This window comes from Apodemus sylvaticus, chromosome 9 (assembly GCF_947179515.1).
Source record: "Apodemus sylvaticus chromosome 9, mApoSyl1.1, whole genome shotgun sequence".
NCBI lineage: Eukaryota > Metazoa > Chordata > Mammalia > Rodentia > Muridae > Apodemus > Apodemus sylvaticus.
In genome coordinates this window covers 58,508,835-58,522,291 of record NC_067480.1, presented here as the reverse complement: position 1 = coordinate 58,522,291, position 13,457 = coordinate 58,508,835, and the positions used below count along the sequence as shown (strand labels likewise).

The 13,457-nt window shown below is 40.7% G+C and overlaps 1 protein-coding gene across 2 annotated transcripts in view; it reads right to left on the bottom strand.

Annotated features, from left to right (window-relative positions):
- The window catches only part of Ankrd44 (ankyrin repeat domain 44), a 299,425-nt gene that overhangs the window by 110,031 nt on the left and 175,937 nt on the right, over positions 1 to 13,457 (bottom strand). For both annotated transcript variants that reach the window (XM_052193557.1, XM_052193558.1), the window contains exons 9-10: positions 10,340 to 10,418; positions 4 to 118 (exon numbers count right to left, since the gene is read on the bottom strand). In XM_052193557.1, coding sequence (XP_052049517.1) covers positions 4 to 118; positions 10,340 to 10,418 — 194 coding nt within the window. The remainder of the gene's footprint in view (positions 1 to 3; positions 119 to 10,339; positions 10,419 to 13,457) is intronic.

Genomic DNA, 13,457 nt, shown 5'->3' with positions numbered 1-13,457 from the left:
TACTTGGCCGTGTCTGCTCCACTAGTTATCAGGGTGTTAATCAGAAGCTCGTGACCATATCTTGCAGCCACATGAAGAGGTGTGTTGCCATCCTTATCCACACAGTCGATTTCACCTCCTGAAAGAGATTTTAATACAGCATCAAGCGAGGCTTCAAGTTGATTTGGGTACCATATCCTGCTAGCCAATAGCTGGGGACACCAACTATTGATTTCCTTTCTATCCTAGTATGCATCTCTGCTCTACAGTATAAAAATGACTCACTATCCAAAACTGTAGCAGTCTTGTCTACAGAAAGAGAAGACTATTAGAAATGTTTTTGAAAAATCAATTTTGTCACAAGAACCTAAAACCTTCTGGCTCTAACTGAACAATACAATCAAATTCCATAAAATACAACTCAGGGGACTTATGGAAATTACCTCACACAAGCCAAATGAGACAGAGCAGCCAGGGAAAGATCTGGGTCGTGCAGTAACCTAACTTAAAACGTGCATGAGTGAAAGAGAAAAAGCATGAATTAAAAGCCAAAGTATTTATTAAAAATATCACCACAGTGACCTGCAAGCCTTTCTTTCATGTAACATTTTCATTTTCTTGTTTTATTTTGCATTGTTTTCTCCAACTTTTTATTTCATGCTTCCCTTTCTGCGTTGTATAGATACAACAGATCTAGTTAGTTATCGGAAGAATTGTTTAAAATAGATGAAATATCATGCCATTTCACCTGTATATACGTTTAAGAGCAAAACATTCTCAAACACAAATGCATCTCTTCCTCTTACCGAAGAAAATGAACATTGTTATAATTTTGTGTAATGTATAGTGCGGACGGTACTTTCTTCAACTTCCTTCCAAATCGGCTTCGTAGATATTTTCCTTTTTAAGTCTGGACTCTGACAGCATCTCTTTCATATATTACTTTGCATTTTGTTTATTTAAAACCCCTCATGCCATTAATATCTTTGTAGACTAAGTCAAGCTTTGTAGGATATCCTAAATCTACGCCTTCCCTGATGGTTTCCTCGTAGAATCCCACTAAACACACTGGCAAGGATACTCCAGGGTGGATGGGGACTTTCCATGGCATTTCCCCATCACGTGTGCCAGATGCATTGTTCTGACGCTGGGGTTGTGATGCAGAACTATATGCAACAGGCACGGGGCATCAGGCTGGAAAGATGATGCTACTGACAGTGGTTGTGTAACACTTGTGAACACTTGTGTAACACTTGCAATCCCAGCACCAGTGAGTGCACTTAATGGTACTGCACTATTAATTCTTTTTAATTAATTTATGTTTAATTTTACATGCATTGGTATTTTGCCTGCATGTGTGTAAGTGAAGGTATTAGACCACCTAGAACTGAAATTACAGATAGTGGTGAGCTGCCCTGTGGATGGTGGGAATTGAACCTGGGTCCTCTGGAAGAGATGCCTGTCTTTATCCACTGGTCATCTCTCCAGTCCCAAACTATTAATTCTTTAGAAATAGCCTACAAAGGAGATGTTTCTGTTTTATGTATTTTACTTCAATAAAAAAAGAAAACCATTTGAGTCTTTAAGATGGCACCTGTCAACGCATTCTATAGGTTGTGTGACTATGTAATTTAATATGCAATTTTTAAAGAAAGCTTTTTCACAGTGATTTCCCTCATACAGGGAGTACTTTATGCAAAAATACTACTGAGTACTTGCACTGGTGCCTTGACATACAGTTGGTACATTTAATTCTGTTTAAATTTTTAACTAGATTCAATTTAATGTTTTATTCATATTAAAATATTTATACTTCACAAATCAAAATTATGTATTTTTAAAAGCCTCACGCTTGGGAAATATCTCAGCTGACATAGTGGTCACTATGCAAGCATGAGGACCTAAAGTGGTTCCCAGAACCTGTGTAGAAAGTGGGCACTGTGGTGTATGCTTGTGATCCCAGCACTTGTGAGGCAGAGACAGGGCTTGCTGGCCAGCAACAGCCTAATTAGCAAGCTCCAACTTTCAGTGAGAGACCTGCCTCAAAAACTCAAAGTAGATGGTGTCTGAGGACTGACACCCATGGGTGACCTGTGTTAGTGTGCTTGTGCTTACGCTGTGTGCATGCCTGTGTGCATGTGTCTGTGGTTATGTACGCGAGCGCGCGTGCACACACACACACACACACATACACACACACACACACACAAAGTACCGTTCCAATTCCCCCATTTCATCCTTACAGACTTCCTGTAGTAACCATTTTCATTTTCATTAGTCTTAGCATACGCTTCCTTTGTTTCTCTGACAGTGTCTTCACTGACTATACCCTGGAACTCTAGTTGAGTGGTCACTTCTTGAGGACAGCCTTAATATTATACAACTGTGTTGTTCCTCCTGCCTGGATGAACTAGCTTAGCAGACTCATATCCTATGGATTGGGTTGCAAGCAACACTTTGCTATTACCAGGAGCACTGAAGTGAAGAATCTCATCTGTATGTATACTATTTGTATTTTTTTAAGAAAATGGACGTGTGTTTTTGTTGGGTTCTGCCAGCTCCCCCTCTGTAGGTGCTGTGTAACATGCTAACCAGCACTGCAGGAGTGAGCCTCCTCTCCACAGACTCAAGCTTTTGAATACCTGCCATCTGATGACTGAGATCCAGCATCCCAGTGGGATTTTCATTTGCATTTATCTTATTATGAAGGAAGTGGAGCATCATCTTCTACATCAAGGGACATTTGTTTATCTTATCTGAAAGCATTTTTTATGATTTTTGCCCATTGTTCTAGATTTGTGTGTCTGTGTGTGGGCTTTTATCCATTGATTTTCAAAGGCTCTAAAGACTTTGTGTGGGGGGGAGGACTGTGTGTTTACCAGTAATACATGCTACAAATATTCTTTGTCTAGTTTTCCTTTGTCTTCATCTTGTTTATGGTGTTTTATTCAGTTAAAAGATAATAAACCTTTTCCTTTACTGTATTTGTGTTGCACGTAGACAGGCTTTCTGCACAGTCTGGAAGCAAAGAAATTAACCCATTGCTTCCTGTACTGGAAGTATCTGTTAGTGTCTGTGATGTAAGTTGTCTGACTGAATAAATGTTCCCCAAAGGCCTGAAAGAATTTGTCTGAGGAGAAGGCTCTCTCAATTTATAAGGACAGAAAGTAGATTAGTGGTTGCCAGGGTCTGGTGAGGGAGACTGGAGGATCACTGCTAATGAAAATGAGGTTCATCCCAGGAATGATCAGAATGTTCTAGAGTTATATGTGGTGACAGTTGTGTAACCTTGAGAAAATACACAAATCCACTGAATTGGGTATGACTTAGATCTAACTTAGAAAATAAAGCCTAATGGGCTTGGCTGCTCAGGCCTGGAATCTCAGGACTCAGGAAGACAAATGGCAAGTTCAAGGCTATCCTGGGCTACATAGTAAGTTTTAGCCTGGCCTCAGCTACACAGCAAGGCCTCTTTTCACAAAATAAAAAAAAAGAAAGAAAGAATAAAATGAAAGGGTGAAGTCAAGTGGGAGGACTGCAGGGAGGACTGCAGGGAGGATGGATCACGATGGTTTCTCATGTTCACATAGACAAATGTACTCATTAACCACACTTAGAAATACAAATATCCAGGATTAGAGCAGTGATGAGTCATTCTAAGGTTAGCTATTAGTTATCCTGTTCAGAAATAAATCTCAGTAACATTATAGAAATCTGTATATTACTGAGTTATCAGACCATGTTCATAAGTAACAGCTATAGAGCGTAGCTCAGTAAAGGACTATGCTTGACCAAATAGTTACCTCACTCACCACTACTGCAAAAATGAAATCCAAAAATCATCAGTCAACAAAGTTCCATCACCTTTGACCTTGTTTTCACTATTAATCGTATCAACATATAAATATATTCATTAATCACAAGATATACTAACATTAGTATATCTAGTAAACATACCTAGGCACATGTACACTGCATTTGCCAAAATATGAAGTGAAAATATATGAATGAATTATTTTGATCAATTTATAAAATATATATTTTGTTCTAAACAATGGATTATTCATAAAATAATCAAAGAAAATGCAAAAATGGAAAAGAAATTATTCATAAATGTACTGATTATAAGATAGTATTAGTGTTCTGAAATCTTTTATTCCATTTCTGTGAGTGTGTATATATATGTATGTGCATGTTCATGTCTGTGCATCTGAACATAACTGTGTGTATGTGTGTGTGTGCATTTGTGTGTACATCTATGCATGTGTGTGCATGTGTAGATTATATGTGTAGAATTTTCCATGGTCAAACTCATATAGTGTAGAAATATCTATATCTTGCATTCTCCCTTAAAGCTGCATTACAAACACTTCCATGTATCATTTTTCACTAATGTAACTATAAATGGCTATACAGTATCTGTAATTTAGAGCATTTACTTAACAAGACCCCAGTCACTAGACAGTAGAGGCTCTTTCTATAAATTTGCTATTAAGAAAAACAGAAGAATAGGCATCTTTCTGAAGACCCTTCACCTTGGTTTACCTCCCTGTGAGGTAATGTTCTCAAGTATTACCTCAGAGTCTGCCTGGCCAGGCTCCAATGACTTGTGATAAAAACATTATCCCCCATCCCAGACAGCTACACATCTTTTCATCCCAACAAGCCAATGAATCCTACTTTGGTTCATCCTAACCAAAATATCACCAAGGTTGTTTATTTAGGAAGTAATTTTTTTACTGGATAACTATATTTTTAAAATATTGAAGTTGATAACAATCTTTGCAATAAAATACTAACAAGTGTGTGGTCCTTTGTCAAGAAGGAGGCAAAAGCACCAAAAATTGTGCTTATCACAGAAAGCTCTGAGGGACTTCCCTCTATCTAAGAGACTTGTGTGTCTAAATCTTTACTTGGAGAATCAATTTGCTACTGACAGATCTGTGCATATGTGGCTGACAACTTAACACTGTTTATGAAAGGTGACTCCTCTTGCCTTTGACCGTGGCAGAGAACTGTCAAAGGCTGCCTGAATCCAGTGGTGCCCTCTACTCAAATCTGTGTCTCTCTGCTGCGGTATTCATTTTTTAGAATAAATTATTCAAACAAATGCATTATGATCATCCCTATAAACATAATAATTATGTATCTCTCTATAGAATATATATGTATATATATTACACACACATGTATACATATATATGTATGTATATGTATATATGTGTATGTATGTATATGTGTGTATGTGTGTGTATATATATATATATATATATAATTCAAAAACTTTTACCAAATCGCCAATATAAATTCTGATTATGGGGCTCTTTTAATGATTTCATTTTGGTTTACAGTAAATGTACAGTTATTTTGTAATAACAAAAATTGATAAAGCTAATTATTGTAATCATCTAGGGACTAGAGCGAGAACTCACTGTGGCTGGGTTTAGAGGCTTCCATTTAAATCACTTTTATGACCTGACAGTATTTAGGGAGCCATTTGGCCCCTATTGCTACCAGCACTGTTCAGGGTGCATATCTCTAAGGACCTGAGCTGTGATCAGCCATAGAACTGAGCTAGGGAAATGGGGAAGGAGAGGCATGGACTTGAGAGAAGCCTCTGCTCTGGGCGCCACTACACAACCACACAAGCTTCTGAGCTGAGTCACCAAAGGCCTCTGAAGACCAGCTTGCACCTAGGTTTGCCATCCTCAAATATGCCAAAAACTGAGAAGAGAAAGACGATGGTGCAAGTATCAACAAGGACAGGAAACCACTTTCGTCTGAGTCTAAAAGGCTTCCCATTGCTGCTGTCATTTCATAAACCAATTTAAAGGCACAGAAGGATAATCAGCATAAGTATATGCTTTTGCCGTCATTTCAAATATATTTTAGGGGAACATCATAACAATAGAAAAGAGAGATTTTGCATTTGTATCTGAAAATACGTTCTATTAAAATAAATCCTCTGGCTGGGTGAGTTTTTAGTTTATCAGCACTCTACAGACATTTCCATTCCCACTTGAAAATCTTTAAGCCTTTCTCAGAGTATACATTAAATTATACATTAAATATCTTTTTACCCTTCGTCTGAAGGTTACAAGTTAAATGTGGCAAACTGATCATTAATAATCAATGAGTAAAATAAGCTTTCACCACATTAAAGGGGTGCATAGCTCTTCAAAGGGACTGTCCGCATTCATCTGAAATTAGCTTTTCATTGCACAAACAAGAATGGTCATCTGAAGTTGCTTCAGGAGGACTGTGAGCCGAAAGGTCAACAATCTCATCTTGAGCCATCATAGCCTAGTTCTTCCAGGAACTTTAATGATAAAGAGAGCCTGTGCCGGAAGAGTCTAAGGCAGCCTCACTTATGAACTGTGTCACGGGTTGGACAGCCTCTGAGGCAGCTGCCTCGTGCCAATAGCTACACCAAAGGCTTCCGATTCCACACAGTGTCCTCTTCAAGAGTTCCTATGCCCCTCTTGCTGCGACAGGGTGGCTTGCAACAAGAAACAATGTGATTTGAGCCCAAGTACATTTTGCCTTTTAACTGGCATAGGAAAAGTTGTGGCTTTTTTACTTGTTTGTGTGAGTGACTGCCTTCGCAAAGTTGAATGATGCTGGGGGAACCAGGTTTTCGTACAGACTTAATAACCCTGGCTGAAGAGCAGGAAGAGAGGAGTGCTCTATAGAGGCAGAACATCTAAGCAATCTAACAATAAACAAAAATACAAAGGACATTCCCCCGTGTGCAGATAACTGTGTCCCCTCATGATACAGCCTCCCAGATCGAACACAGAGCAGCTTATGTGAATGATAACAAGCTCTGGAGACTGACACAAGGCCAGGGGGGGAGCCTCTGGGGAAGCAGGGTCTTAGCAAAAGCACAGGTTTTTTTTTTTTCCAGAAGGAACAAAATAAACAGGAAGAAAGAAAAGAACTTCCTCTGCTCCCTAGAACATTTTTCAAATGCCTAGAAAGGTCAAACGGAAGAACTGACAGTTCTCGTGAATGTAATAAAAGCAGAAAGAAAAAACCCATGAAGTTGCCCATCTACCAGGACAACTCTCTCTCAAATACAGGCAACTCTTAGACTAGATCAAATTCAAGTTTAAGAGAAAATCTTCAACGATAATTTTCTTCTGGGGAGAAGTATATGTGTACAGATGGTGGCTGAGGAGCTGCTCTCTAATGTTAGACTGTGTTCCAACTCCTGACCCCACATGCTGCTCAGAAAACCCACCACCACTGACTGCCTCACTGTGAAGTTGGTGATAGCACTTCTTCCTCCTGGGATTGTGAGAAGAAAATATATGGGATATATGGCAAAGAGCCTGGCACAGCATGAACATTTAGCCAATGTTAGCTTTATCATCACGTGTGCTAACCTCTGTATTACAGCCACCATACGACATCAGTTCAGGCCTAAGGATCCTAGCCCACCTATAAGCCAGATACCAACCAGTCAATGGTGGGATAAACTTTAAGACAAAGGGCTTGTAAACATAGAAGCTAAGACTCTCAGCTCTTGTTCTAATCTCAAAGCTCAGAAAACTCCAAGTCTGACTGATGGAGAAGTCAAGGCAGTCCCCAGGAGTGATATAAGCACACTAGAATGGAAGAGGGAGGCGGGGCCAAATTCTGAACTGGAGGAGATGCTGGTGAGGTCTAGCAGAAGGATATACTAGTTAAAAAGGCAGCTCATATGTTTGCTTGCTTGCTTGTTTGTTTGTTTGTTTGTTTTTAAGTGTTCTCAGGGCTAAAGACCTGGCACAGTAGTTAAGAACACCACTGTTCTTGCAGAAGACAGAGTTTATTTCCTAGCATCTATATGTCTGCACACAGTACCCTGTCACTCCAATCCCAAGGAATCTGACACCCTTTTATGGTCTTTGCAAGTATTAGTAATATGCATAGTACACATATATACATGAAGGCAAAACATTCATACCCATAAGTTTTAAAATTCTTTAAAAACACTGTCTTCTCTCTACCTTGTCTCTACCGCTGGAGGGTGTCTATGGGGGCGACTCTAGCTGAGACTCCTAGCAGTAGGAGGTATGGATCCTGAAGTCGCCATTTCCTGTAGCCTGGCAGGACTCACAGTGGATGGATGAGGACACCAATCCATCCACAATACCCTCCACCCAAAATGTGTCCTGCCTACAAAATGTGCAGAGACAAAGCCAGAGACAGAGGCAATGGCCAACCAAGGACTGGCCCAAATGGAGACCCATCCCATGGGAAAGAACCAGTCCCTGACACTATTAATGATACACTGTTATGCTTGCCGACAGGAGCCTAGCATAACTGTCCTCTGAGAGGCTCCACCCAGCAGCTAATGGAAAGAGATGCAAAGACCCACAGCCAAACATTACATGGAGCTCAGGAAGTCATGAAGAAGAGTTTGGTAAGGACTGAGAGACACAAAGAGGACAGGGACTTCACAGGAAGAGCAACAGAGTCAATTAACCTGGATGCTTGAGGCCTCTCAAAGACTGAACCACCAACCAAAGAGTCCATGCATGGGCTAGATCTAGGCCTCCCCCAACATAGGTAGCAAATGTACAGCTTGGTCTTCATGGGGTGCCCTGCCCCAACAACTAGAGCAGGGGCTGTCCATGACTCTGCTGCCTGCCTGTGGATCCCATTCTCCTAACTTGACCCCCTTGTTTGACCTCAGTTAAGGAGAATGTGCCTAGTTCTGCAGTGACTTGATGGGCGGGGCTTGGAGGGTTTGTAGGGGTGAAGGGGTGGAGGGCTTAGGGGATTAATACTCAGAGGTACCTCTCTCTTCTTAGAGGAGAAGGGGAGGAGGAATAAGGGGAAGATATGTGTGAGGGGATTCGTGGAGGAAAGGAGGGGACTGACATTGGGATGTAAAGTGAATTTGAAAAAAGCAAACCTTTTTATTTCATATAGCTAAAGTCCACTGATTAAACTCACATCAAAAAAGAAAAATTCAAGGGAGTGGAAAGATGGCTCAGTGAGTAAGAGCCCTTGCTCTGCAAGTGCAAGGACTTAAGTTCAAATCCCCAGCACCCACATAAGAACTGGATTTGTACAGAACCTCAGCACTGGGAGAGAGGGAAATTCCCATAATTCAAGCCTCATTTGTTTTGAGGGGGATAGAAACTTTCTGAAAAGCTGGTGAGAAATATAACAGAAAAGAACTCACAGGGGAGAGACATTCGTTTCATGTCTGTGGCTCCTACTGAGGGTTAGGAGTAAGGGGCATCGTCAGTGACTTTGCCCTCGGCCCTCCTCGACTCGCTGGAGGCTTGCTGGGGGCTTCTCCTGCACAGCCTTGCTGGTGTGGTTGGGATGTCCTCTGCACCACTGCGGATACCTTGCTTCCTGAGGAGCACTGGCAGAGCCTGCTTCTCTCTATAGATGTCACATGTTGTTTGGACGGTTGGTTGGTTTTGGTGCCTAAGTTATATAACTCAGTGCCACTAACTTTCCATGTTGCCCAAAATTCTTACAGTTACAAAATAGAGAAATCCAAGAAGAGTCACTCACATTAGAATTTAAAGTTTGAGTCTGCTAAATGTAGTTTAGGCATTACCAAATTGGCCGGGAATGTCATCTTCAATGCATGATGCAAACCTGTGTTTTGCTGCTTTTGTTTTCAAATTGTCTCTATGGCTTGCTCAGATCATATAAGCTGTGTTCAGAGTTAACCCACTCACAGATATCAACCATGCCCTAAGGGTAAGGTAAGCTGTGACATGGAATGAGAACACAGGGACTTTGGTCTCCAAGACAGCCTGGTGATGTTCAAGTACACTTGGGTTGAGAGCCTGGAAAATTACTATGTTTCATGGCTCCTAGCTCTCTCTCTCTCTCTCTCTCTCTCTCTCTCTCTCTCTCTCTCTCTCTCTCTCTCTCTCTCTCTCTCTTTCCTGGGATTTCATCACAGACTTACCTGCTTAAACCCTAAGTCACCCGCCTCACTTTTTTCTGAGTAGTTTAATGAGCTCCAACTTGGGGAACTTTACTGGGTCAACAATCTAAAATGACCCAGATCAGCTGACTGAAAATGCAAGCAATGAATGCTTAGCTTCACTAAAAGTGAAACACCTCAGTATCTAAAACCTGTCCATCTCTCCCAGTAGCCAAGCACGCATGTTTTCACCTTGTCTCGGGATTGACTACATCATTTTATGTTCTCCCCACTAGTGGGGGACACTGAGAATATGAGTACAGTGAGCATCCAGCAAGCCTGCAAAGCCTCGTGGACACCCATGCTTACTAAAGTCCAAACACAGCATCGATTTTCATGCAGCTGGCTAAAACCAATTCAATCGGTCTGAAAAACCATTCAAAACTTTAAGCACCACCAAAGCATGCCTCTTACCATTCTGGATGAGGGTCTGTGACCGCGTGAACCGTCCATGGACAGCAGTCATATGCAGAGGACTTTTGCCATCCTTACTCTACAAAATGAGAAAAGAGAGACAAAGTTGTGAGCCATATCATAGGTCTGAATTATCACTGTGAAAGCCACTTTCAACACCCTGGGAACACCAATTTCAATGTTTGTTTGAGTATGGTCAACAATTACAAAGAGAGAAATTTGAAATAAAAAGATAGAGTCTAAGAGGCATATGATGGGGAGGAATGAGACAACTGTTTCCCAGACTCGAGGGGGCTGGTATGCTCAGGACTCACAGCACAGACTCAGGAAGCTGATACACTCAGGACTCACAGCAGCCCCTGCTGTGTCCACAGGATCAACCCAGTAAGCATTCAACATGGATGGGGCAGGGCTGTGGGGTTATTGATCACTGATGGCTGCTAGTGGAAGGGCAGTCTGTTTAAGGGTGTAGTCTCTAGTAGGCTGAATCTGCTCCAGTGGATGGTCCCACACCCATACATATATGGTGGAAATAGTTGATCTAGGGAGGGAGCAGTTAAATTTAATCAAAATACATTGTATACATGTATGAAATTATCAAAAATAAAAATATTATTATATAAGACTTCTCCAGTTATTGTATAAAATCATAACATTAAACATTTTGTTTATTATTACTATTATTACCTCTGTGTGTGTGTGTGTGTGTGTGTGTGTGTGCAATGGTAGAAGCAGGGGGACAGAGACAGTGTACATGTAGAGGCCAGAAGATAGCTTTATAAAGCCCATTCGCCCATTCCAGCTCTCTGTGTGTTCCAGGGATCAAACTCAGGTCACAGGCTCACACCTTTACCTTTACCTGCTGAACTATCTCACCAGCCTCCTTTTCTTAAAAAAAAAAAAATAACAGCACATCTTAAAAAAGGACATTTCCTGAGGTGTTCATCTCAGCATCTAGAAAGGTAAGCAATCGTGAACTTGCATGGACCTGTTTGGCCTACAGCTGGCTAAATTGATGCAACTCTCAAAACTGAAAGGAAACTCTAAACATTCCCTGCATTTTATTAGTAGATAGTAAATGTGGGCTGAATTTACATATGTTTTACTCATGACAAAATATTAGGAAATTTCCTAAAACAGATAAGACAAAACATAGAAAATGTACAGAATTTACCTACTGACTTTTATAACAAAGACAAAACTGCCACAGTTAATGAAGGAATGAAAATGTATCTGAAAGAAACTGTCTGATTCTGGAGCAAAAGAATGTCCAGAGGAGCAGGTGTACACACATTCCCTCAAGCACAACAGCTCCTCCATACAGCATTCCTGAGCTTGGGATTGTGTGGAGCTGGTCATATTCAGCAGAAACTGTGCCTCGGAGCTTCAATGTAGCTCCTGTTATGGGCTACAATGTGCAATATGAAATCCTGGAGGTATGGTGGGAGGGCAGAAGCATGCAGGTAAGCAGCATGCAGGTAAGCAGCAGACAAGCTGCAGCGGACTGCTGCCTAGTGCTGCTCAGAGTGGGGAGGGAACTTGTTAAAGGCATTTTAAACTTATGATAGGTTTGAACTTATGATGAAAAGTTCCCATCTCTTCATTCAATGTTGCTTTTTAATTTTATTACATTTTACTTAATGTATTTAATGTATATGTGTATGGATGCATATGCCACCATGCACATATGGAAGTCAGAGGGTAACTTGAGCGAGCCATCTCATCTTCTATCGTCTATCGTGTGGTATCCAAAGTTCTACCTCAGGTCAACAGGTTTGGTGTCAGGAGCCTTACTTGTTGAGTCAGCTTACTGGCCCTCAGGGTTTTTTTTAAATGGTTGCCACTGTTATTTCCTAAATATCTGTAGAAAATTTTTTTCAAGTCCAGGTTAAAATAATGAAGTGACACACATGAATACCCAATCTTGTGATAAAATCTAAGCATACAAGCTTTAAAGTGGTTTTTAAAACCCCCCAATTGAAAGCAAATAATCATTAAATAAGTACCTCTTCAAGGAGATCCCCCCCCCTTACCCAGGGTGCTAATTCATGACACAAATTCTGTGCATTAGGTCATACCTACTGAATCTCAACCTCGCCATGGGTATCATCACCTCAAGCTTGCACAGTAAAACTGTGCTTTAGACTATGGGTGGCGTTGTTCTTTATGCTATTTTGTTTTTCCCATTTGTTTGCTTTTTAGCTTTATAATATCCTGTATGTATTCCTTTGAAAAAAAGAAATGTAGTTACACAAAGTCTATGCTAACAAAAGAGTTAATCACAGTGGTAATCACATCCCAACTAAAGAAACAATAAAGTTAAATTTTTTTCTCCGGTATATAAGAGGGAAGATAATAGGGTCCATATTAATATTAATATGGCCTGAATCAGAAAATATTGAGAAAGGATCGAAGTAAGACTGACACCTTTTAAAAGAAAAGCCAGTGGGAGAACAAAAGTTTGCCTACAGCGCTGACCTTAACACACTAATAGACATTTCAAAAGCCACATAACTCCAGAGTCTGGTCTGGTGGAGTGGAGACAGTCCCAATAACTCTAATACCTGGGAACCACTCTGGAAAAATGAATAAGCACACACACACACACAGTTCAAGTAGGAGGGACAGGGACTATAGTCCAAGACTCATGGACAGTGAAAGTGGGAACTTTAGAGCTGACACTTACGTGTCCATAGGTGGTGCTATTTCTTTAAATTTTGCTTCAGTTTTAGCTCTTAGATTTAATATAAAACTGTAAGTAATAATTTAATTAAATGTATATAAAGCTATAAATACTTTATGTTTAGGAAATACTTGATAAATATTGAAACAGGCACTTTTCCATGCCTGGAAAAGAACTTGAAGGCTCTACTAAGGACCACTCGGTTGGTAGCTGTATATAGTGCAGCTGAGAGCCAGAGCAGGCACAGGCGATTACTAGCATAGAGATTGCAAAGTCAGTCCTGAGTGGAAGACAGCAACCTCCATGCTCTGCCCTGTGGGAGTGTCTGGGTAAAGGGACAGAGAAGTAGGAATGACCACAGCTGAGAGAGTGTAAAGACGTGCCACTCGGTGCCGATGGTGCCCGTGTCAGATCTATTTGTGCAGACTTGCCTTT